The 20,803-nt window shown below is 41.5% G+C and overlaps 4 protein-coding genes across 9 annotated transcripts; 3 read left to right on the top strand and 1 right to left on the bottom strand.

The window, feature by feature from the left end:
- Nucleotides 1-4,643, top strand: LOC126592465 (protein PTST homolog 3, chloroplastic-like). Of its 4 annotated transcripts, none has more exons than XM_050258143.1 (13): nt 1-270; nt 358-468; nt 844-995; nt 1,078-1,761; nt 2,060-2,240; nt 2,483-2,546; nt 2,632-2,682; nt 2,779-2,826; nt 3,028-3,147; nt 3,382-3,494; nt 3,759-3,810; nt 3,912-4,052; nt 4,271-4,643. In XM_050258143.1, the coding sequence occupies exons 1-12, from the start codon at nt 104-106 to the stop codon at nt 4,008-4,010; spliced, it is 1,842 nt and encodes a 613-aa protein (XP_050114100.1). In that variant the 5' UTR covers nt 1-103; the 3' UTR covers nt 4,011-4,052; nt 4,271-4,643. The 4 variants fall into 4 exon arrangements, with proteins under 4 accessions (XP_050114100.1, XP_050114101.1, XP_050114098.1 ...); XM_050258144.1 differs by having other exon boundaries at nt 2-270; nt 2,486-2,546; XM_050258141.1 differs by having other exon boundaries at nt 2-270; nt 2,773-2,826.
- An 8,667-nt stretch (nt 4,644-13,310) lies between these two features.
- On the top strand, nt 13,311-15,769 carry LOC126592469 (uncharacterized). Its single transcript, XM_050258150.1, has 6 exons — nt 13,311-13,864; nt 14,374-14,471; nt 14,594-14,665; nt 14,759-14,883; nt 15,020-15,092; nt 15,382-15,769. The coding sequence occupies exons 1-6, from the start codon at nt 13,531-13,533 to the stop codon at nt 15,484-15,486; spliced, it is 807 nt and encodes a 268-aa protein (XP_050114107.1). The 5' UTR covers nt 13,311-13,530; the 3' UTR covers nt 15,487-15,769.
- Nucleotides 15,770-17,456: 1,687 nt separating this feature from the next.
- On the top strand, nt 17,457-19,764 carry LOC126592468 (S-adenosylmethionine synthase 4). 3 transcript variants are annotated; one of them, XM_050258147.1, is made up of 2 exons: nt 17,457-17,631; nt 18,187-19,764. In XM_050258147.1, the coding sequence occupies exons 1-2, from the start codon at nt 17,472-17,474 to the stop codon at nt 19,359-19,361; spliced, it is 1,335 nt and encodes a 444-aa protein (XP_050114104.1). In that variant the 5' UTR covers nt 17,457-17,471; the 3' UTR covers nt 19,362-19,764. The 3 variants fall into 3 exon arrangements, with proteins under 3 accessions (XP_050114104.1, XP_050114105.1, XP_050114106.1); XM_050258148.1 differs by having other exon boundaries at nt 17,486-17,631; nt 18,182-19,764; XM_050258149.1 differs by lacking the exon at nt 17,457-17,631 and adding an exon at nt 17,661-17,702 and having other exon boundaries at nt 18,182-19,764.
- LOC126592470 (thioredoxin-like 3-3) lies at nt 19,716-20,751 on the bottom strand. Its single transcript, XM_050258151.1, has 3 exons — nt 20,299-20,751; nt 20,166-20,191; nt 19,716-20,051 (listed from the first exon to the last, which is right to left on the bottom strand). Exons 1-3 carry the CDS (start codon nt 20,464-20,466, stop codon nt 19,832-19,834), a joined length of 414 nt encoding a protein of 137 aa, XP_050114108.1. The 5' UTR covers nt 20,467-20,751; the 3' UTR covers nt 19,716-19,831.
- Between the last annotated feature and the right edge of the window lie 52 nt (nt 20,752-20,803).

Here is a 20,803-nt window from a genome sequence, read left to right as displayed (position 1 = left end):
TGCAGTAAGCACTTCCTAACTGTTTTCTTTAACCCAAAATCACTCTCTAGAAAGCGCTTTCACTTCCCAAACCACCCTAATGAGTGATGACTGAGAGAGAGCCATGGCGGCCCCCGTCTCTCACCTCCCCGCCTTCCTCTCCCTCTTCTCTCACAAGCTCTTCTTCTCCCACCCGCACCAGCAATCCACTCTCGGATTCACCACCCTACAACGCTGTCCACCGCCGCCGCGCTGCACCCTTCGCGCTTCTTCCGTCAGGAAGAAAACTAGGTTCGCATTCCCCGTCTCCACTCTTCGCTTTCACTTCTACACTTCTTTCTTCTTCTTCTCACTTTCGTGTTTTGGAATTTTGAGTAGGAAGGTAAAGAGCAATGCGGAGCTCTGCAATGATCTCCGGCAGTTCCTCACTGCGGTCGGACTTTCGGAATGTCACGTTCCATCCTTGAAGGAGCTCTCGCAGCACGGAAGGTTCGAACTTGTTCCATCACTTTTCTGATAAATTTTGGTTCTTTTTCCCCTCGCCAGAATTTGATTAGTTAGGGTTTATCAGTGAAACTGAAAGATTTAGTTGGAATTACAATTGCCTCTTTGATTTCTCTGAAGTTTCGAGAACGTTTGGATTATCAATTGCTGCTTGCTTGTTGTCATTTTTGTTTTCTTCAACAAATTTTGACATTAGTGGCAACGGTAGTATAGTCTTAATGTTATGTTATATTACATATATATATATATATGTATATATGTATGCGTGTGTGTGTTTGTATATATATTATAGTTTTGACTTGGAGACTTCATAAATTGGAGCAAGTCTGACATTTTTGTTTTATCAAAAATGACGAATAGGAATGATCTTGCAAACATCGTCAGACGAAGAGGATATAAACTTATAAGAGAGCTTCTTGTGGACTCGAGCAATACAGATACCAATGGTAATGCCGATACCGGATTTGCTGGAATTCAGGATGCAATCAATGATCGTAAGGAGATAGTAACAGGTCAATAAATATTTTTTATGTTTGCAACCTTATTTTATAGTATATACAACTGTTACTGATAGCCTCTTTAACAATTTAAAAGGTCAGGATCAAGAGGTGAATGATGTGATTGAGGATTTTTCTTCGTCAACTGAAGTTTCAGACTTGGAATGTAATTCTGGTAGTTTGATTTCTCCTCCCGATCTGAGCCTCAATGACAGTGATATTACCGTGGAGTCTTCAGCTGATTTGTATAATTTAGACGGTCATAGTGAGCAGGTGGATGTGAATGGAAATGGTTCTGTGTCAACCGAATTTTCTGTTACGGAAAACCAATCCAGGAGTTCTAAAATTTGTCCACACTTCAACTCTGACATTGGTACTAATATGCCTTCAGAAATTTTCACCCCTTCATCCTTCGGCGAACTTGATGACCTATCCTTGTCAACCACTGATCATATCAAAGAAACCAATTCTTCCAGTTCAAATGTTGGTTTGGATCTGAACTCCGATGGACGTCCTCGCATGCCTGTAGAATCTGTTGATGGTTTGTCATTGGATGAAAAGGTCTTAGATATATGTCAGGATGGGAAGGTTGACAATATGGCTAATGAAGATTGCTCTTCAACCACAGTTTCCGTTTTGGAAGACCATTCTAGTTCAGATCTTGATCCAAGTCACAACTCTGATCATCATAGTTATCTGCCTTTAGAATCTCCACCCAATTTATCCTTGAAGGAAAAAGTGGAAAACTTTATGCAGAATGGAGACTTGGATGCAGTTGAAGGTAACTTGCCTTAAGATGCCTTGCTTTCAATTTTTTTTTTTCACATTTAATTTTGTTCTGCTAATTAATTTTTTTTTTAGTTCATGTGCACTATCAATGATGTTTCTTTTCTTGTTTGTTGTCACTGTTGATTTTTTTTAGCACTAAATCATTCAGTTGTATGCTTATATTCACACTGTTCATTACTAAATATACTTAACCTTCATGCTATTTGTTACATGCTTCCCTTTCATCCTTCTTTCACCTTAATTCTTTGTTTCTTTCATATTTGATATTTACTCGGAGCTTCTTGATACAGATAATGTCTATGGCATATTAACTGAGAATAATGATGAAGAAATCAAGGAAGAATATAGATTTGGAAACACTGAGGAGGTTCAAATAAGAATTCCTAAAAATGTGCCTGACAGAAGTGATGCAATTATGGCATTGAATCAAAGGACATCAACATCAACTACGGCAGTTGATCCCTCTCTTAGGTTGGTAACTTGTGCATCTGTCCAAAGTTCCTTGTTTTCATCTCTAATTATTATTGTTTCTTCCATTCTGCATGTGGTTACTATTCAACCTAATTTTGTTGTAAAACCCCAAAGAATGACATTATAAGAATCCGAATTTTTAGATTATGCTCTTAAGGATCTGGAGGTCAAATGTGATGCATGACTGAACAGTGTTTTATTGTATTCTTAATTTTATAAAGAACTTTTTTGTGTTTATAAAGCAGGGAGGATAGTTCATCAACTGAAGGGCTGAGTTCTCTATATGACAAGGATTTGGATGATAAGGTCATTACTTAACTCTTAACTATGTTACTTCTAACATCAACTTTGACAACAATATCACATTGACCGTTGTGTTTTTGTTTTACAGACAAGTGAAAGTGAGGATCGACTTGAACTTAATCATCTCAAGTTCATGCTGGTACTATTCTCTTAACGTTCTGCTTACGCCATGTAGCGTTCTATATACTTGAATTGTTGATTATAATTTTGATTATATTCTTTTTCTTAGCATCAGAAGGAGATGGAATTGTCACGGTTGAAAGAACAGATTGAGAAGGAAGAGGTATGTTAGCTATTTTGGGCGCTCATGACCTTGTTCACGGTATCAAAATATAGAAATATGTATGATCCATCCGATTTTTTTGCTTGTGATCCATCTGATTTTGCTTGTGTTTGCATGCAATTTTTTTCCATGGGAGTTTCATACTTTTATGGGCAATATGATTACTGATCTGATTATAGTGGATTTTACTTCTTCCTTCAGCTTTTTTTGTCAAACTTGCAAACCAAGTCTGAAATGGCAATGAGCAAAGCACAAAAGCTTGTCTCTGAAAAAGATGCAGAGTTACTTGCTGATGAAGAAAGCCTTTCAGGATTAGTGGAGGTATCACATCTACCATTTTGCTGGACATATTTTTGTATATATTTAATTATGCTATTAGAGCGTCTTGGCAGTGAGTAGGATGTTTTCTAAGCAACGAAAGTCCTAGTAATCATCGCTGACTTTTCATCATTCATGCATAAGCAAATTCTCATACATAACATGTATACAAATTACAAAAATCTCATACATACACTGATACACCATTTGCATGAACGGAATTCCTGATTTCATCAGGTTGAGATTCAGTACCAGGGAGATGGCGAGATTGTGGAGGTGACTGGTAGCTTCAATGGTTGGTATCATCAGATTGAAATGGATTCACAGCCATCATCTAGTATCATAGAGAGGTCTTAACACTCCTTTTCTCTGTATAATTTGGCCTCAAACTTTCATTTTATCTTGCTGCTTCCGTTGTGCCTAATTTGCATTTCATCTTTCCTGAAGATTTGTCATAATCAGTTGACATATTATTGTAGGTTATTGTTAATCTTCCCTTTTATTGCCGTGCTATTTCTCCATTGAAAATAGTTCAAGTGTTTTATATGCTTGATGCTCAGAAATATTAGTGGAATAATGAGCTTACTGATCGCTAGGACTACACGTTCTTGCAGGGAACCTAGACTATGGTCAACAATGCTGTGGCTTTATCCAGGGACGTATGAGGTGTGCACATCTAGCAGCTAAACGATATGACATTTTTTGTCTTTGGCGAGGAGTGTGAACCTTGAATAATTGTATCTGATGTGAAATGTTGTTAACTGCAGATAAAATTCATTGTTGATGGCCAATGGATGATTGATCCTCAAAGAGAGTCAGTAACCAGGGGTACCATATCTAACAACATTCTCCATGTCAACAGATGAATTGGCTCTGGCAGGGAAGTCCACCATCTGCCTTTCACCGCGGTAAATAACCATACATACATCTCACAAGAAGACCAATTTCCACATTCAAAATCAAATGCATGAAACCATACGGTTTCAACTTTCCCATTATGATGATGATTCTTGCAATGGATAGTTTTCTAAGATCCTCGCTTGTTTAACGTAGCGGGTACAAATTTATTTCCATTCTTGTTGATCATACACTTAATTTAACTTCTATATGTCGAATGTGTGTGCAGACAAGGAGCCAGATTATCTACTACAATTGAAGTTGAAGCAGTCTAAGCCTATGCCATCTGAACAAGAAAGTGAATTGAAGACCACGCACGCAGAAGGAGATACGAGGCGGGCAGAGTCGAGGAGCGAAATGGTCTTATGCCTCGCAATGTATATATATCCGCCAGTCGCCATGGCTTTTAAGTTCGTAATGATTTCTGTTTTCCTGGTAGGTTTGTCTTAATAATAATTCTCTTCAAGGAAGGGATTCTCTGTTCTTAAGAATATAGTCAGCATTTACGGTAGCAATGCACTTGTTAGAAAAATATATTAGTTTTGGAGTATCAAGATATTAATAACGAAATAATGCTGCACTAGTTAGATGCAGAGTTTCAAGATTTTGCACCGGGAAATGCAAAAAATCTACAATTTTATACTCTGGATTGTTTTAACCATTACAACAACAACAACAACAACAACAAAGCCTTTTCCCACTAAGTGGGGTTGGCTATATGAATCCTAGAACGCCATTGCGCTCGGTTTTGTGTCATGTCCTCCGTTAGATCCAAGTACTGTAAGTCTTTTCTTAGAGTCTCTTCCAAAGTTTTCCTAGGTCTTCCTCTACCCCTTCGGCCCTGGACCTCTGTCCCGTAGTCACATCTTCGACCCGGAGCGTCAGTCGGCCTTCTTTGCACATGTCCAAATCACCGGAGCCGATTTTCTCTCATCTTTCCTACAATTTCGGCTACTCCTACTTTACCTCGGATATCCTCATTCCCAATCTTATCCTTTCTCGTGTGCCCACACCTCCCACGAAGCATCCTCATCTCCGCTACACCAATTTTGTGTACGTGTTGATGCTTCACCACCCAACATTCTGTGCCATACAACATCGCTGGCCATATTGTCGTCCTATAAAATTTTCCTTTGAGCTTCAGTGGCCTACGACGGTCACACAACACGCCGGATGCACTCTTTCCATCCAGCTCGTATTCTATGGTTGAGATCTCCATCTAATTCTCCGTTCTCTTGCAAGATAGATCCTAGGTAGCGAAAACGGTCGCTTTTTGTGATCTTCGCTAGATTGCTCCGGTCATTAGTGTGGATAAGTATATAAATGGATAGAGATAGGAAAGCAAACACAAGATGTACGTGGTTCACCCAGATTGGCTACGTCCACGGAATAGAAGAGTTCTCATTAATTGTGAAGGGTTTACACAAGTACATAGGTTCAAGCTCTCCTTTAGTGAGTACAAGTGAATGATTTAGTACAAATGACATTAGGAAATATTGTGGGAGAATGATCTCGTAATCACGAAACTTCTAAGTATCGGAGTGTGGTGTCGTCTTGACTTGCCTTATCTGTCTCATAGGTAGATGTGGCATCTTCTCTGGAAGTACTCTTCCTCCATCCAGGGGTGGTATCTTTAACTGGTGGATATGCACAAGGTAATGTATCAATTTTACTTGAAGCTTACTTGTAGTTTCAGGCTTGGTCAAGCGCGATACAAACCATGTAGTAGGAGTCCCCCAAGTCGCTGAGTTAGGGGGTCTGCTGAAAGAGGTGACAGACAAGGTAAGCAATCAGAGCTCCGACTGATTGTTCACCTTCTCCCCATCTTGCAGCAGCATGAAGGATAAAGAGAAGAAAAATGAGAAGAGATGATATGAGATACTTTTGCTTTTGAAGAAGTAACTTTCCACAGGCTTATTCTTGAACTGGGCTGGAGGGTTTTCTGGTTTCCTCCAGAGTATTAAGGCCGACTGAAGAATTTGAGGGTCAAAACAAGTCCATCAAATCTAGAGTACGTTCCACCCTGCTGATATGGGATACTTTTGCTTTTGACAGAGTAATGGATGTATCGGCACGTGTGCTGTTACGCTTGTCTCCACATGCTTCCTTGTATCCTTCGCACTTGCCCTATCTGTTCCTCAAGCAGATGCGGAATCTTCCCTGGAAACATAAGATGTTGAAGATGAGTACTCGAGAGCAATGCCAGGTAAGTAATCAGGTAAGGGGTTCCAGGCAATCAGTTCCTGGCTGGAAGCTTGATTCCAAGTGCTGACTGATTGCTCTCTTTCTCCTTGTCTTGCAGGTAAAAACAAGGCCAAAAGAAAAGACAGGGAAAAAGCATGATATGGGATACTCTTGTTTTTAACCCTGATGATATGAGATATTCTTGCTCTAGTATAGCTTGTTTGCAGAGGTATTATCGGGGGGAAAGAAAGCTGAATATTTCGAAAGGCTTCGTTGGGAGTGCCCTCTTAGATATGATGAAGGGTTGAGCATTTTTGCAGGTCTGCCTGTCCGTTGGGGATGGAGGTCGACATATATAGGAGTCTCCCTAACAACAAGTAGTAATGCTATTCCTTTACCCTGCTTGGTCATAGCACGGTAGTGGGAGCTGCCAGTTTCACATGTTTTAACTCTGTCAGAGCACTTTGAAAAGGTGGTCTGTGGTATCTGGCTCTCGAGATTCGGAGAACAATGCCTCTTCGATTTTTGAGAAAGCAATCATGCTGGGGGTCTGACTCTCGAGATTCGGAGAGCAGTGTCTTTTCGATTTTTGAGAAAGTAATCATGTTGGGAGTCTGGCTCTTGAGATTCGGAGGGCGGTGCCTCTTCGATTTTGGAGCAAGCAATCTTGTTGGGAGTGTTGTCTCGAATGTGAGTAAAGGTTGGGCATGTTTGCTAGTCTACCTTGCCACGAAGCACAAAGGTTGACACACAGGACTTTCCAATTATCCAGCAATGGTACTGTTCCTTTACCCTCTCTTCGATTTTGAGAAAGTAGTCATGTTGGGAGTCTGGCTCTCGAGATTCGGAGGACGGTGCCTCTTCGATTTTGGAGCAAGCAATCTTGTTGGGAGTGTTTTCTCGAATGTGAGTAAAGGTTGGGCATGTTTGCTAGTCTACCTTGCCACGAAGCACAGAGGTTGACACACAGGGACTTTCCAATTATCCAGCAGTGGTACTGTTCCTTTACCCTTGTGGGTAATAATATGGTAGCTAGACCTTCAAAATTTATGTGTCTAAACTTTTGTTAGTGCTGTTTCTTTGCTATTCTTTTACCTTTCTTGGTCAGAGCGATGTAGTGGGAGCTGCAAGCTTCACGTGCTCAACTTTGGCAGAGAACTTTGGCAAAGTTATCTGTGGTACCCATGAGCTATTGTTGCGTGTGGGAAGTGGGTGATTGAACAGTAAGATTCATGTGCTTTCTACTTCACCAGAAGTCTTCGACAGAATGCCCATAATTTCTGCAAAGCTGAGTGTGCGTGTGACAGGTGCTGACAAGGCTAGAAAAGTAGGTGCCTCTTCGATTTCTAAGATCGGCCCTCGTGGTCTCTGAGTAGCCCAGCTTTTGAGAAAGCGAGCGCCTCTTCGATTGATTCGGAGAACGATGCCTCATCGATTTTGAGAAAGTAATCATGTTGGGGGTCTGGCGTGCCTCTTCGATTTTGGAGCAAGCAATCTTGTTGGAAGTGTTTTCTCGAATGTGAGTAAAGGTTGGGCATGTTTGCTAGTCTACCTTGCCACGAAGCACAGAGGTTGACACACAGGGACTTTCAAATTATCCAGCAATGGTACTGTTCCTTTACCCTCTCTTCGATTTTTAAGAAAGTAGTCATGTTGGGAGTCTGGCTCTCGAGATTCGGAGGACGGTGCCTCTTCGATTTTTGGAGCAAGCAATCTTATTGGGAGTGTTTTCTCGAATGTGAGTAAAGGTTGGGCATGTTTGCTAGTCTACCTTGCCACGAAGCACAGAGGTTGACACACAGGGACTTTCCAATTATCCAGCAGTGGTACTGTTCCTTTACCCTTGTGGGTAATAATATGGTAGCTAGACCTTCAAAATTTATGGGTCTAAACTTTGTTAGTGCTGTTTCTTTGCTATTCTTTTACCCTTCTTGGTCAGAGCGATGTAGTGGGAGCTGCAAGCTTCACGTGCTCAACTTTGGCAGAGAACTTTGGCAAAGTTATCTGTGGTACCCATGAGCTATTGTTGCGTGTGGTAAGTGGGTGATTGAACAGTAAGATTCATGTGTTTTCTACTTCCCCAGAAGTCTTTGACAGAATGCCCATAATTTCCGCAAAGCTGAGTGTGCGTGTGATAGGTGCTGACAAGGCTGGAAAAGTAGGTGCCTCTTCGATTTCTGAGAGCGGCCCTCGTGGTCTCTGGGGAGCCCAGCTTTTGAGAAAGCGAGCGCATCTTCGATTTCTGAGATCGGCCTTCGTGGTCTTTGAGCAGCCCAACTTTTGAGAAAGCAAACGCCTCTTCGATTTCTGAGATCAACCCTCGTGATCTCTAAGCAGCCCAGCTTTTGAGAAAGCAAACGCCTCTTCGATTTCTGAGCAGACGCCTCTTCGATTTCTGAAGCTCCGTCGAGTGTAGATTTTTATAGGGGCTGGCATTAAGTTCCAAAGCACACTTGAATCTCCACCAAGCTTCATTCTTGCACTTCTAAGATCTTGATTTGTCCGACCTCTTCTCTCTTCAACACCTTTGAAAATGTCTGGCCCCTCCGACCGTCGTTTTGACTTGAACCTTGTTGAAGAGGCAGCCCCGCCTTCTCCAGACAACATATGGCGCCCATCCTTCGTCTCCCCTACTGGTCCTCTTACCGTTGGGGATTCCGTGATGAAGAATGATATGACCGTTGCGGTGGTGGCCAGGAACCTTCTCACTCCCAAAGATAACAGACTACTTTCCAAACGGTCTGATGAGTTAGCTGTTAAGGATTCGCTGGCTCTCAGTGTTCAATGTGCAGGTTCTGTGTCTAATATGGCCCAACGCCTATTTGCTCGAACCCGCCAAGTTGAATCATTGGCGGCTGAAGTTATAAGTCTCAAACAGGAGATTAGAGGGCTCAAGCATGAGAATAAACAGTTGCACCGGCTCGCACATGACTATGCTACAAACATGAAGAGGAAACTTGACCAGATGAAGGAAATTGATGGTCAGGTTTTACTTGATCATCAGAGATTTGTGGGTTTGTTCCAAATGCATTTATTGCCTTCGTCTTCTGGGGCTGTACCGCGTAATGAAGCTCCAAATGATCAACCTCTGATGCCTCCTCCTTCTAGGGTTATGTCCAGTACTGAGGCTCCAAATGATCCCCCTCCGGTGCCTTCTCTTTCTGGGGCTCTACCGACTGCTGAGACTTCTCCTAAGCAACCTTTGTGAAGGCTCCCTCTTGTGTGTTTATTTTGACTCATGTATATGTACATATTTGTAGCTTATCGAGGATATCAATAAAAAAGCTTTCCTTCATTTCAACGTATTGTGTTAAATACACCAAAGCCTTCTTCGCTAAGTTCTTTGAATTTTCTTTTGTTGAAGCTTGTATGTTGAAGCTTTCAGAGTGGAGCATGTAGGTTGGGGTAGTGTTCCCTTAATTTCCCGAGTGAGGAAAACTTCTCGGTTGGAGACTTGGAAAATCCGAGTCACTGAGTGGGATCGGCTATATGAATCTTAGAACGCCATTGTGCTCGATCCTGTGTCATGTCCTTCGTTAGATCCAAGTACTCTAAGTCTTTTCTTAGAGTCTCTTCCAAAGTTTTCCTAGGTCTTCCTCTACCCCTTCGGCCCTGAACCTCTGTCCCATAGTCGCATCTTCTAATCGGAGCGTCAGTAGGCCTTCTTTGCACATGTCCAAACCACCGTAACCGATTTTCTCTCATCTTTCCTTCAATTTCGGCTACTCCTACTTTACCCCGGATATCCTCATTCCTAATCTTATCCTTTCTCGTGTGCCCACACATCCAACGAAGCATCCTCATCTCCGCTACACCCATTTTGTGTACGTGTTGATGTTTCACCGCCCAACATTCTGTGCCATACAGCATCGCCGGCCTTATTGCCGTCCTATAAAATTTTCCCTTGAGCTTCAGTGGCATACGGCGGTCACACAACACGCCGGATGCACTCTTCCACTTCATCCATCCAGCTTGTATTCTATGGTTGAGATCTCCATCTAATTCTCCGTTCTTTTGCAAGATAGATCCTAGGTAACGAAAACGGTCGCTCTTTGGTATTTCTTGATCTCCGATCCTCACCCCTAACTCGTTTTGGCCTCCATTTGCACTGAACTTGCACTCTATATATTCTGTCTTTGATCGGCTTAGGCGAAGACCTTTAGATTCCAACACTTCTCTCCAAAGGTTAAGCTTTGCATTTACCCTTTTCTGAGTTTCATCTATCAACACTATATCGTCTGCGAAAAGCATACACCAAGGAATATCATCTTGAATATGTCCTGTTAACTCATCCATTACCAACGCAAAAAGGTAAGGACTTAAGGATGAGCCTTGATGTAATCCTACAGATATGGGAAAGCTTTCGGTTTGTCCTTCATGAGTTCTTACGGCAGTCTTTGCTCCTTCATACATATCCTTTATAGCTTGGATATATGCTACTCGTACTCCTTTCTTCTCTAAAATCCTCCAAAGAATGTCTCTTGGGACCCTATCATACGCTTTTTCCAAATCTATAAAGACCATGTGTAAATCCCTTTTCCCATCTCTATATCTTTCCATCAATCTTCGTAAGAGATAGATTGCCTCCATGGTTGAGCGCCCTGGCATGAACCCGAATTGGTTGTCCGAAACCCGTGTCTCTTGCCTCAATCTATGCTCAATGACTCTCTCCCAGAGCTTCATTGTATGACTCATTAGCTTAATACCCCTATAGTTCATGCAATTTTGTACGTCGCCCTTATTCTTGTAGATAGGCACCAAAGTGCTCGTTCGCCACTCATTTGGCATCTTCTTCGTTTTCAAAATCCTATTGAAAAGGTCAGTGAGCCATGTTATACCTGTCTCTCCCAAAAGTTTCCACACTTCGATTGGTATATCGTCTGGGCCTATTGCTTTTTTATGCTTCATCTTCTTCAAAGCTACAACCACTTCTTCCTTCCGGATTCGACGATAAAAAGAGTAGTTTCTACACTCTTCTGAGTTACTCAACTCCCCTAAAGAAGCACTCATTTCATGTCCTTCATTGAACAGATTATGAAAATAACCTCTCCATCTGTCTTTAACCGCGTTCTCTGTAGCAAGAACCTTTCCATCCTCATCCTTGATGCACCTCACTTGGTTTAGGTCCCTTGTCTTCTTTTCCCTTGCTCTAGATAGTTTATAGATATCCAACTCTCCTTCTTTGGTATCTAGTCGTTTATACATATCGTCGTAAGCCGCTAACTTAGCTTCTCTGACAGCTTTCTTTGCCTCTTGCTTCGCTTTTCTATACCTTTCACCATTTTCATCGGTCCTCTCCTTGTATAAGGCTTTACAACATTCCTTCTTAGCCTTCACCTTTGTTTGTACCTCCTCATTCCACCACCAAGATTCCTTTTGGTGTGGGGCAAAACCCTTGGACTCTCCTAATACCTCTTTTGCTACTTTTCGGATACAACTAGCCATGGAATCCCACATTTGGCTAGCTTCCCCCTCTCTATCCCACACACATTGGGTGATTACCTTCTCTTTGAAAATGGCTTGTTTTTCTTCTTTTAGATTCCACCATCTAGTCCTTGGGCACTTCCAAGTCTTGTTCTTTTGTCTTACTCTTTTGATATGTACATCCATCACCAACAAGCGATGTTGATTAGCCACGCTCTCTCCTGGTATAACTTTGCAATCCTTACAAGTTATACGATCCCCTTTCCTCATTAGGAGAAAATCTATTTGTGTTTTTGACGACCCACTCTTGTAGGTGATCACATGTTCTTCTCTCTTCTTAAAGAAGGTGTTGGCTAAGAAGAGATCATATGCCATTGCAAAATCCAAGATTTCCCCATCCTCGTTTCTCTCCCCAAAACCATGGCCACCATGAAAACCTCCATAGTTGCCTGTCTCCCTGCCCACGTGTCCATTTAAATCTCCTCCTATAAATAACTTCTCCGTCTGAGCAATTCCTTGCACCAAGTCTCCAAGATCTTCCCAAAATTTCTCCTTCGAACTCGTATCCAACCCTACTTGAGGTGCGTACGCACTAATCACATTGATAAGTTCTTGTCCTATTACAATCTTGATTGCCATGATTCTATCTCCTACCCTCTTGACATCTACAACATCTTGTACCAAGGTCTTGTCCACGATGATGCCAACACCGTTTCTCGTTCTATTTGTGCCCGAATACCAAAGTTTAAACCCTGAGTTTACTAGATCCTTTGCCTTACTACCAACCCACTTAGTTTCTTGTAGGCACATAATATTTATCCTTCTCCTCACCATAACTTCCACTACTTCCATAGATTTTCCCGTTAAGGTTCCTATATTCCACGTTCCTAAACGCATTTTGCTCTCTTGAACTCTACCCTTCTGTCCTAGCTTCTTCACCCTCCCCCGTCTAATAGGATCAAAGTACTTCTTTTGTGTGTCCCGGGTAAAGTTGATAGGAGCATATGCTCCCAAACAACTTTGAGTGGAGTCGTTCGAAAAGAAGTTTCTATGGCCCCCTTGCTCATTTAACACTGCATCCGGGTGCCGATGGAGATACAGCGACCCTTGCTCACTTATCACTGTGCTCGGGCCACACAGCGCGCCACTTACGGGTGACGCCCTAGCTTTAGCGCGCTTTTGTTCTGGATTCATTTTCATAAGGATTCGACGTGATCATGGAGTGCCGGCTGTCGACTACCTGACGCCCTCCCCCTCCTCCTTTATCCGGGCTTGGGACCGGCCATGTAAGACATAGGCGGAGTTGATTGTTTTAACCATTAAATATTAATTTTTGTATTTTTAATTGAAGACCTAAATGTTAAAACACTTGTACTATGAGATACACAGGGGCGTGTAAAAAAATCCCTTGAAAAATGGGGCTATCTTGAGATTCAACTTACTTTTTTTTTTTCTGGTTGAAAAAAAAATACTTAAAACAATAAACAATAACATCATATTAAGTGAATTACGTATTATCATGTATTTAAATAATTTACATGTAATTACGTGATTAATTTGAAACACTAACACGTTGACATCCCACAACTACATGGAAGTCCTCGTTTCACAAAGTCAGTCGCCAAAAGGCACCAAAAGAGATGGGCTTGTAGATTGTAAGGTGCTCGCGTGGAAACCGCGTGGAAAGTTCATTGCCTGTGGCTGTCCATCACATGCTATACCAATGAGAAATTGTTCAGTGTCGAGAATCTCTCTCTATTCCTATTCACCCACAGTCGTGTCTCCTTCCTCGCCATTCCCACTACCCTCCCTACTTCTCTGTTATCTTCTCCCTTGCTTTCTCTCGCTCTCTCACTCTACTCTCTCTCTCTCTGTCTACCAATGGCTATGGTTACTGCCTCTTCTCACCTCTCTCTGAATCTGTCTCCTCCTCTTGTGCTTCGTGCCTCTCGATTTCCGACCAATGCTCGACCACCTTCCTCCAAATGCTTCCCTGCGCCAATGCCACCAGTAACTTCCGCGTCAGCAAGTAGCAGAAGTAGAAAAACTCTCCTATCTCCGTTTGTGATCAACAACGACAAATTCAGTTTAGACATTGTTGAAGATGATGACGCGGCTGACCAAAAACAACAAGTGGGGAATGCCAATGCGAATGAGACCCTTCTCTACTCCTTCAGTCCTTTGCCTCTGCTGCTCCTGGCTGTTCTTCCTGGAGGTATACCTATGATTTTAACTCTAACATTTTTCAGTATATACCTGACTGACTTGATGTTTTATTTATGTGAGAATGCAAACCCACTTCGGAAACTTGACATGATATATTACATACTTATTATCAAATGGTTCCACTTCTAATTGCATGAGGCCTCTTACTTTGTGACAAAATCTAACACCTGTCGCATGTGGTTATGTTACTTTGAACTCTTGACAACTTTTCTGAGGATAATATTTCACCAATTACTTTTAATCTGCTGGGTTTTATAGCTTTAAATAGGAATTTTGTAAGCTTCATTTTCTAAATTTTGGGGATTATTTCTGATTTTCTGTAACTTTTTTCTAAGTTGGTTCCTTTCATCGTTGCAGTTATAAGACTTGCTACATTTATCCTTGCATTGCTATCTGCTTCTAAAGCATAAACAGTCCTTTCATCACAGAAGCTAGATGTCTATCACGTTTAAAACTAATCTTACTGATAGTATACTAATCTGAAAATTTGGATACTAGCTGCTACTGTGGCATCTCTGTTCGAGCCTTTCGTTGAGCTTGTCAAATCGTTTGGTCTTCCTGGCTGGCTAGTACATTGGGGTCACCCGGGCAACATGGTATGCCACTTTACTCTGCTAAGTAAAATAATGTACCTCTCTTAATCATGTCACACTGGCCTTGAAAGATGGTCGTCTAAAGTTGCTTGACATTATTGTCTATGGCTTCATGTATTTTGTAGGCTGTTGTGCTTTTCGCTATGGGCGGCTATGGAACATATCTTGGTTATCGGATACGCTTTTCAGATGATGTGGTATGAACCCAACAGCATCATATGTTTCGATAAACCAATCACGCCTAACATTTTAAGTAGTACATCGATCGTGATATGTTCTGGTCATTTCAGGAGGAGAGGGCCCATGCCAAAGACTTGCATCCCAAGCTTCTTGCAGGGATGTTTTTCTTCTTTGCTCTTGGAGCAACTGGAGGAGTAACGTCTCTTCTCACTTCGGACAAATCCATTTTTGAAAGGTAAAAAAAAAATATGCTTCACTAAATTTCATTTTCTGTAAATTTTCATATCAGTTATTTGGAAGACTACAAATACAACGAAAGCGATCGGTTCGTGTATTCTAAGGCTGAAATTAATCTGTATCTATGCTTGCAGCCCTCATGCTGTTACGGGGATCATTGGTCTTAGCCTCTTGACCATACAAACAATTTTACCTGCTTTGTTTGAGGTAATATTTATTCTGAAACAACACAGATACAGATCACAACACGTAAGGAGTCATTCCTCCTTGCAGACAAATCACAGTTTGACGTGTGTGTTCAACTATTTTCTGCCATGATTTTAATGAGTCACTTTTCAATATTTTATCGGATTGAGAGAAACGACTCCTTAAACAAGTCAAACGGTGTTGAGTGTTCTTCTTGATAACTTCGTCTACGCTCTATTTCTTTTTCCGCTTGTTGTATTATTTATCATGCAACTCAGTTTTTGTGTTCTTTCTTTTTTAATTTTTACAGGGTAAACCTGAATTAAGAACAGTTCATGGGGTGTTGGGCACTGGGATCATGACATTGTTTGTTGTCCATGCTGCCCTTGGACTTCAACTTGGCCTAAGCTACTAATATTATCTTTTCCATGCCTTAGCTAGTTTCCTTGTACTTTCTATCATTCATTTTAGCTTCTTATATCCTTTTACACACTTGGTTTATCAGTATCAGGCAATCAGCAAACTCAATTGGTTAAAAGCCAATTGAGGCATGGGAGACTTACCTGCTTATCATTGGTTATAAGCCAAAGATTAACCACTAATTATAGCACAATTGTTTGTCTTCTATTTAAATTTATAGAATGTTTTCAGTGGTATGCAAGCAACCAAGTTATGATATAATTGACTTCATGGTGAAATTTTGTTGCAAATTCAGTGCACTAATCACCACTTAGTACTACAGTCTGGTGGTATTCTTCTTCACTTGTAAGTGAAAGGTTTTAGGTTCGAATCTCGTGGATATGAATTCGATACCAAATTAGGTTGCTGGTGGCTTAGCCAAACTCCTCCCTCCCCTTAATGTAAAATATATCGTTAAACTAAAACAAAAGAAATTTCAGTGCACTAATCTGATGACATGAAACTGACAGTAGGTAATAGTCATTCCATATATTATATCATAAGCTTTAGATATGATTAGGTCTGGCATCAATTGGATAACCTCATTATGATTCACATCTCAGGGATTGGACGCAGGCTAACTACTGATCATAAGATGTTGTCTCACTAACTAGCTAATCAGAAGCAAGTCCCTCCTCGGTGAGTGATCACATGTTGTGACATAATGCTAATTTTGTGACTCATCATCGATTGAGGCTTCGCCCGGACAAGAGAACTGGGCTAGCAAAGACCTAAACATGTTTCACACAACCCATGAGGTGATGCCAAACAAGGAGGACTTACATGAAACGGGGACATTGCAGTGCCCCAAACTACTGATTCAACGTCACGGAGGTGTTGAACTAGTGTCAAATTTAATATGTACGAGTTTGCATTTGTATATAAGCCTGAAATGGAATTTGATCTCAATAGAGATAGTTGATCATTTATCATGCAACTCATGCCACGTCTCTCTCTTTCTTCACATAACCAAACATGTTGTATACAACTGATGAGCCTAAGCAACAAGTTAGCGACGGGTGCAACCAAACTGAGGCATGTGCGAGCGATCTGCTACTTTTTTGGCTAAAAGCCAAAAATTAAACGCTAATTATGACACAATTGTTTGTCTTTCATTAAAATATTTATAGAATAGTTTCAATGGTATTGGTAGACAAGTAAGCAAGTTGTGATATGATGGGGAAAACGTCTGTTTGGCAAATTTGATTCATTAATCCGATGGATTTGCAGTAGGCAATAGTCATTCCATACACGAAGCTAATTTTCAAACACTCTTTTTAGCGATCATAACCAGTCTTTATTTTTGGCAACTAGATTGGTTAAATGAAATGGAAATAACGAGCATGATTAAACGTGGGTGTGTATAAAGAGAAATGGAGAGCGTGTTTATTATTTTTCGAATGTGTAGCAATTATCATCATCTTTAGGTGTGATTACGTCCGTCAATGAATTAGCTAACTTGATTATGATTTACATCTGATAATCATGGACCAACTACTCATCATTGCCTTAGTAAGTTATTGCCTCACCAACTTGCAAATCGGACAAGAGCCCCTCCATGGTCATGCAATCTCATATAAGAATGACATTAATCCATTTTTCACAAAACCTAGCTATGGTGGCTCAAACATGGAAGATTTACATGCATAAAATAGGAATATCATAGTGAAAATGTCTCAAACCAAACAAACCATGTCATGATGGTATAATTTATTTACAAGAAAAGACCAAGGTCGAATTAGGGTTTCGGATTCAATGTGTCATACATGCAATACGATCCGTTTGGAAACCTGTATACTGCATTAGGTTAACTAAACATGTCCCGCAACTATATACATGCTGAGTTGGCAAGTTCTGATTGTCCAGTGAAAGTCCACATGGTAACTAGGTAGGACCCAGTACGACCAAGCTGGCAAATCCAAACGTAGCGCACCTAGGAGAATGACACACAGCCAAAAGCCAAATGGCAGAAAGAGAGAGAACGAGTCAGACGTAAGTTCCTATCTATATGAATACCACTCTCCAATCTCCGCATCCCTCTCTTTCATTTTTTCAAGTCTCTCTCATCCTTCCTCCTCCTCTCTCGCTCTCACATTCACAGGTTCGTTCATTTTCTGCACTCGATCTCGATCTACTATTTCGCAATTGCTTCGAATAATGTCTGCCCGATCGGTATTTGGTTTTTGATTTGCAAGTCATTTGTTTCGTTAGATCCATTTCGTTCATTACATTTGATGGATTTTTTGTACCGTTCAGATTTCTCGGTTTAATATTTTGAGGATTTGGTGTTTATGGTTTTGTAAAATTTCATCGTTGAATCTCTTCGAGAATTGTGGTGTTTAATTAGATCGAGGTTTGTGATAACATTATGTTTTGGTTTGCTGATATCTGTGGCTAATTCTTGTTCATCGTTGTCTAGACTTTCGTAATCGAAATTCTGATTTCATCGGTAGGTAAGATGGGAATTGTTTAGATTTGGCATACCATGTGACATGATTCGGGATTCGGTTTTCGGTTTTTGGTTTCCAGTGACAGACATTTTATGCATGCTTTCATATTTCATATGCTTCTTTATTTTCATTTTTCCTTGAGATTTCAGTTTTCTTGTCGAAATGGAGAAGTGATTCATATTATTTTGTTTTTTTTCGCAGTCTAGAGATGGAAACCTTCCTCTTCACCTCCGAATCCGTCAATGAGGGACACCCCGACAAGCTCTGCGACCAAGTCTCAGATGCCGTTCTCGATGCTTGCTTGGAACAAGACCCCGAGAGCAAAGTTGCATGCGAGACATGTACGAAAACCAACATGGTCATGGTCTTAGGTGAGATCACAACCAAAGCGAAAGTAGATTACGAGAAAATAGTCCGAGATACTTGCAGAGGAATAGGGTTTACATCCGCTGATGTAGGCCTTGACGCTGACAACTGCAAAGTCCTCGTCAACATTGAGAAGCAAAGCCCTGAAATTGCAGAGGGAGTTCATGGACACCTTACCAAGAAGCCCGAGGAAATTGGAGCCGGCGATCAAGGCCACATGTTTGGTTACGCCACAGATGAAACACCTGAGTTCATGCCACTCACCCATGTCCTTGCTACAAAGATTGGCGCCAAGCTTACGGAGGTCAGAAAGAATAAAACAGTTCCATGGTTGAGGCCCGATGGTAAGACCCAAGTGACTGTTGAGTACAAGAATGAGAATGGGGCCATGGTCCCGATTCGGGTGCACACCATCCTCATCTCAACCCAACATGATGAGAATGTCACAAACGAGCAGATTGCTGCTGATTTGAAGGAACATGTGATCAAACCTGTCGTCCCCGCCCAATTCATTGATGACAAAATTATCTACCACTTGAACCCTTCAGGTCGATTCGTCATTGGAGGACCCCATGGAGACGCCGGTCTCACTGGCCGGAAGATAATCATAGACACCTATGGTGGTTGGGGTGCTCATGGTGGTGGTGCTTTCTCTGGAAAAGATCCAACCAAGGTTGACCGGAGTGGCGCGTACATTGTAAGGCAGGCAGCAAAAAGTGTTGTAGCATCCGGGCTTGCTCGCCGCTGTATTGTTCAGGTTTCTTATGCTATTGGCGTTCCAGAACCCCTATCGGTTTTCGTGGATACCTACAAAACTGGAAAAATCCCAGACAAGGACATATTGGTTCTCATCAAGGAGAACTTTGACTTTAGGCCGGGAATGATTGCCATCGACCTTGATTTGAAAAGAGGGGGCAACCTCAGGTACCAAAAGACCGCTGCTTATGGTCATTTTGGCCGCGATGATCCAGATTTCACATGGGAGACCGTCAAGATCCTCAAGCCAAAAGCGTGACACACTAGCTCGTAGCCGCTGTTCAGCTTGGTAGAGAATAAAGAAACTTTCGACTCATACGTCTGATGTCGAGGTCTACATTTCGAGCCTCAAACCAGCGTTGAGAATAGGCGATGTGTGCTTTTAAGTTAAGGTAGTAGCAAAGTTAGGCGCCACTAGTATTTTGTTGCGTTGTTTATCATTTTTCATGTTTCCAAATTTTTCCCATTACCCAGCTTCTTGATTGTTGAGGATTCGGGCATTGGACTTGGTTAGAAGCTTATTACGAACAATTGAAATCGAATAATTGTATGATCGTAGACTGCAGTAGTTCCAATTTCCTTGTCGAAAGACAGAAAATCCAATCTTTTGGGCTTCTGGAACATCAAAGATATCATAAATCATAAGCTCATTGTACAACTAATGTAATAGCTTGGATGACTACACCCATAGCAAAAAGTTTGAAGCAATTATCCCTAACATGTCTCGTTTCACGAATGTAACCACAAGCGATCGTGCAACCGCTCTTCTCCAGCACCAAACATCTCATCAACCCTTTCGCCATCCCGGTAGAAATGGAAGGTGGGCGTGTAGCGAATGTGCTGTGTTGTTTCGGGGCATTCATCAATGTCTGCATAGACGAAAGAGAGCTTTGGGAAACTGTTACTCAGCTGGCAGAATGCAGGAAGGATCTGGCTACACACACGGCACCTGAAAACAATACCAAAATCGAAGCAATTGAGTCACTGAGGCAATTCATCAAACACCTTGTGTGCAAAATTCAATTGCTAATAGTTTTGAAAATAGTGGGAGTCGGAGACGTACCAAGATGCACCATAATTGATGACTGCCTGCAAGAAGATGAAAAAAGACAACATTTAATGGGTTGCGATGGAAAATTGCCATATACATATATACACATATATATAAATTGAACGGTGGGATTTTGGGTGCATACAGGGGATTTGCAGGACTTGATTTGAACAAGGATGTCTTTAAGGTTTTGGTCGCTGGAAGCACTCTTTAGGTTGCCATGGCGATTCTCTGGTAAATCCAAGCCCGTGCCTTCTAATCCCTTCTTGCTACTGGTGGCTCCGTCGCCTCCTCCGCCGACTCCTCCCGCCATTTCTCTCAGCTTTCAATTGTGCTCTCTCTCTCTCTCTCACCCACGAAGGCCACAATTGGATTTTACAATTCAACATTGTACACCATGTCGTGTTAAAATGGGATGATTTCGACGAGGAACAGTGATTTGGCTAATTGTTTTCACTCAAGACACCCATATAATTAGAGTGTAATTACATTTTACACCCTCCACATTTGAGGTGTGTTCTAAAATGAACTGTGCTCACATTGTAAGGAGAGAATGATTTGGAGTTCTTACAGAGTGAAACCATGCACTACCAGACACAAGATAGATCTTTCAAAGGACATAGCTTTTTTCGAATAAGCCAATTCATTTG

The sequence above is a fragment of the Malus sylvestris genome, chromosome 12, assembly GCF_916048215.2.
Source record: "Malus sylvestris chromosome 12, drMalSylv7.2, whole genome shotgun sequence".
NCBI lineage: Eukaryota > Viridiplantae > Streptophyta > Magnoliopsida > Rosales > Rosaceae > Malus > Malus sylvestris.
This window is presented reverse-complemented; position numbering and strand designations above follow the sequence as displayed.

What these genes read in the sequence shown, in the direction of transcription:
- LOC126592468 (XM_050258147.1), top strand. Translation starts at nt 17,472, where the DNA reads ATGACACACAGCCAAAAGCCAAATGGCAGAAAGAGAGAGAACGAGTCA. An exon ending in TCTCGCTCTCACATTCACAG is followed by an intron (nt 17,632 to 18,186) that starts GTTCGTTCATTT and finishes TTCGCAGTCTAG; the next exon opens with AGATGGAAACCTTCCTCTTC.
- LOC126592465 (XM_050258141.1), top strand. Translation starts at nt 104, where the DNA reads ATGGCGGCCCCCGTCTCTCACCTCCCCGCCTTCCTCTCCCTCTTCTCT. An exon ending in ATCATCTCAAGTTCATGCTG is followed by an intron (nt 2,683 to 2,772) that starts GTACTATTCTCT and finishes TCTTTTTCTTAG; the next exon opens with CATCAGAAGGAGATGGAATT. An exon ending in TCATCTAGTATCATAGAGAG is followed by an intron (nt 3,495 to 3,758) that starts GTCTTAACACTC and finishes ACGTTCTTGCAG; the next exon opens with GGAACCTAGACTATGGTCAA.
- LOC126592469 (XM_050258150.1), top strand. Translation starts at nt 13,531, where the DNA reads ATGGCTATGGTTACTGCCTCTTCTCACCTCTCTCTGAATCTGTCTCCT. An exon ending in CCTGGCTGTTCTTCCTGGAG is followed by an intron (nt 13,865 to 14,373) that starts GTATACCTATGA and finishes TTTGGATACTAG; the next exon opens with CTGCTACTGTGGCATCTCTG. An exon ending in TTTTACCTGCTTTGTTTGAG is followed by an intron (nt 15,093 to 15,381) that starts GTAATATTTATT and finishes TAATTTTTACAG; the next exon opens with GGTAAACCTGAATTAAGAAC.
- LOC126592470 (XM_050258151.1), bottom strand. Translation starts at nt 20,466, where the DNA reads ATGGCGGGAGGAGTCGGCGGAGGAGGCGACGGAGCCACCAGTAGCAAG. An exon ending in TCAAGTCCTGCAAATCCCCT is followed by an intron (nt 20,192 to 20,298) that starts GTATGCACCCAA and finishes ATCTTCTTGCAG; the next exon opens with GCAGTCATCAATTATGGTGC. An exon ending in ATCAATTATGGTGCATCTTG is followed by an intron (nt 20,052 to 20,165) that starts GTACGTCTCCGA and finishes TATTGTTTTCAG; the next exon opens with GTGCCGTGTGTGTAGCCAGA.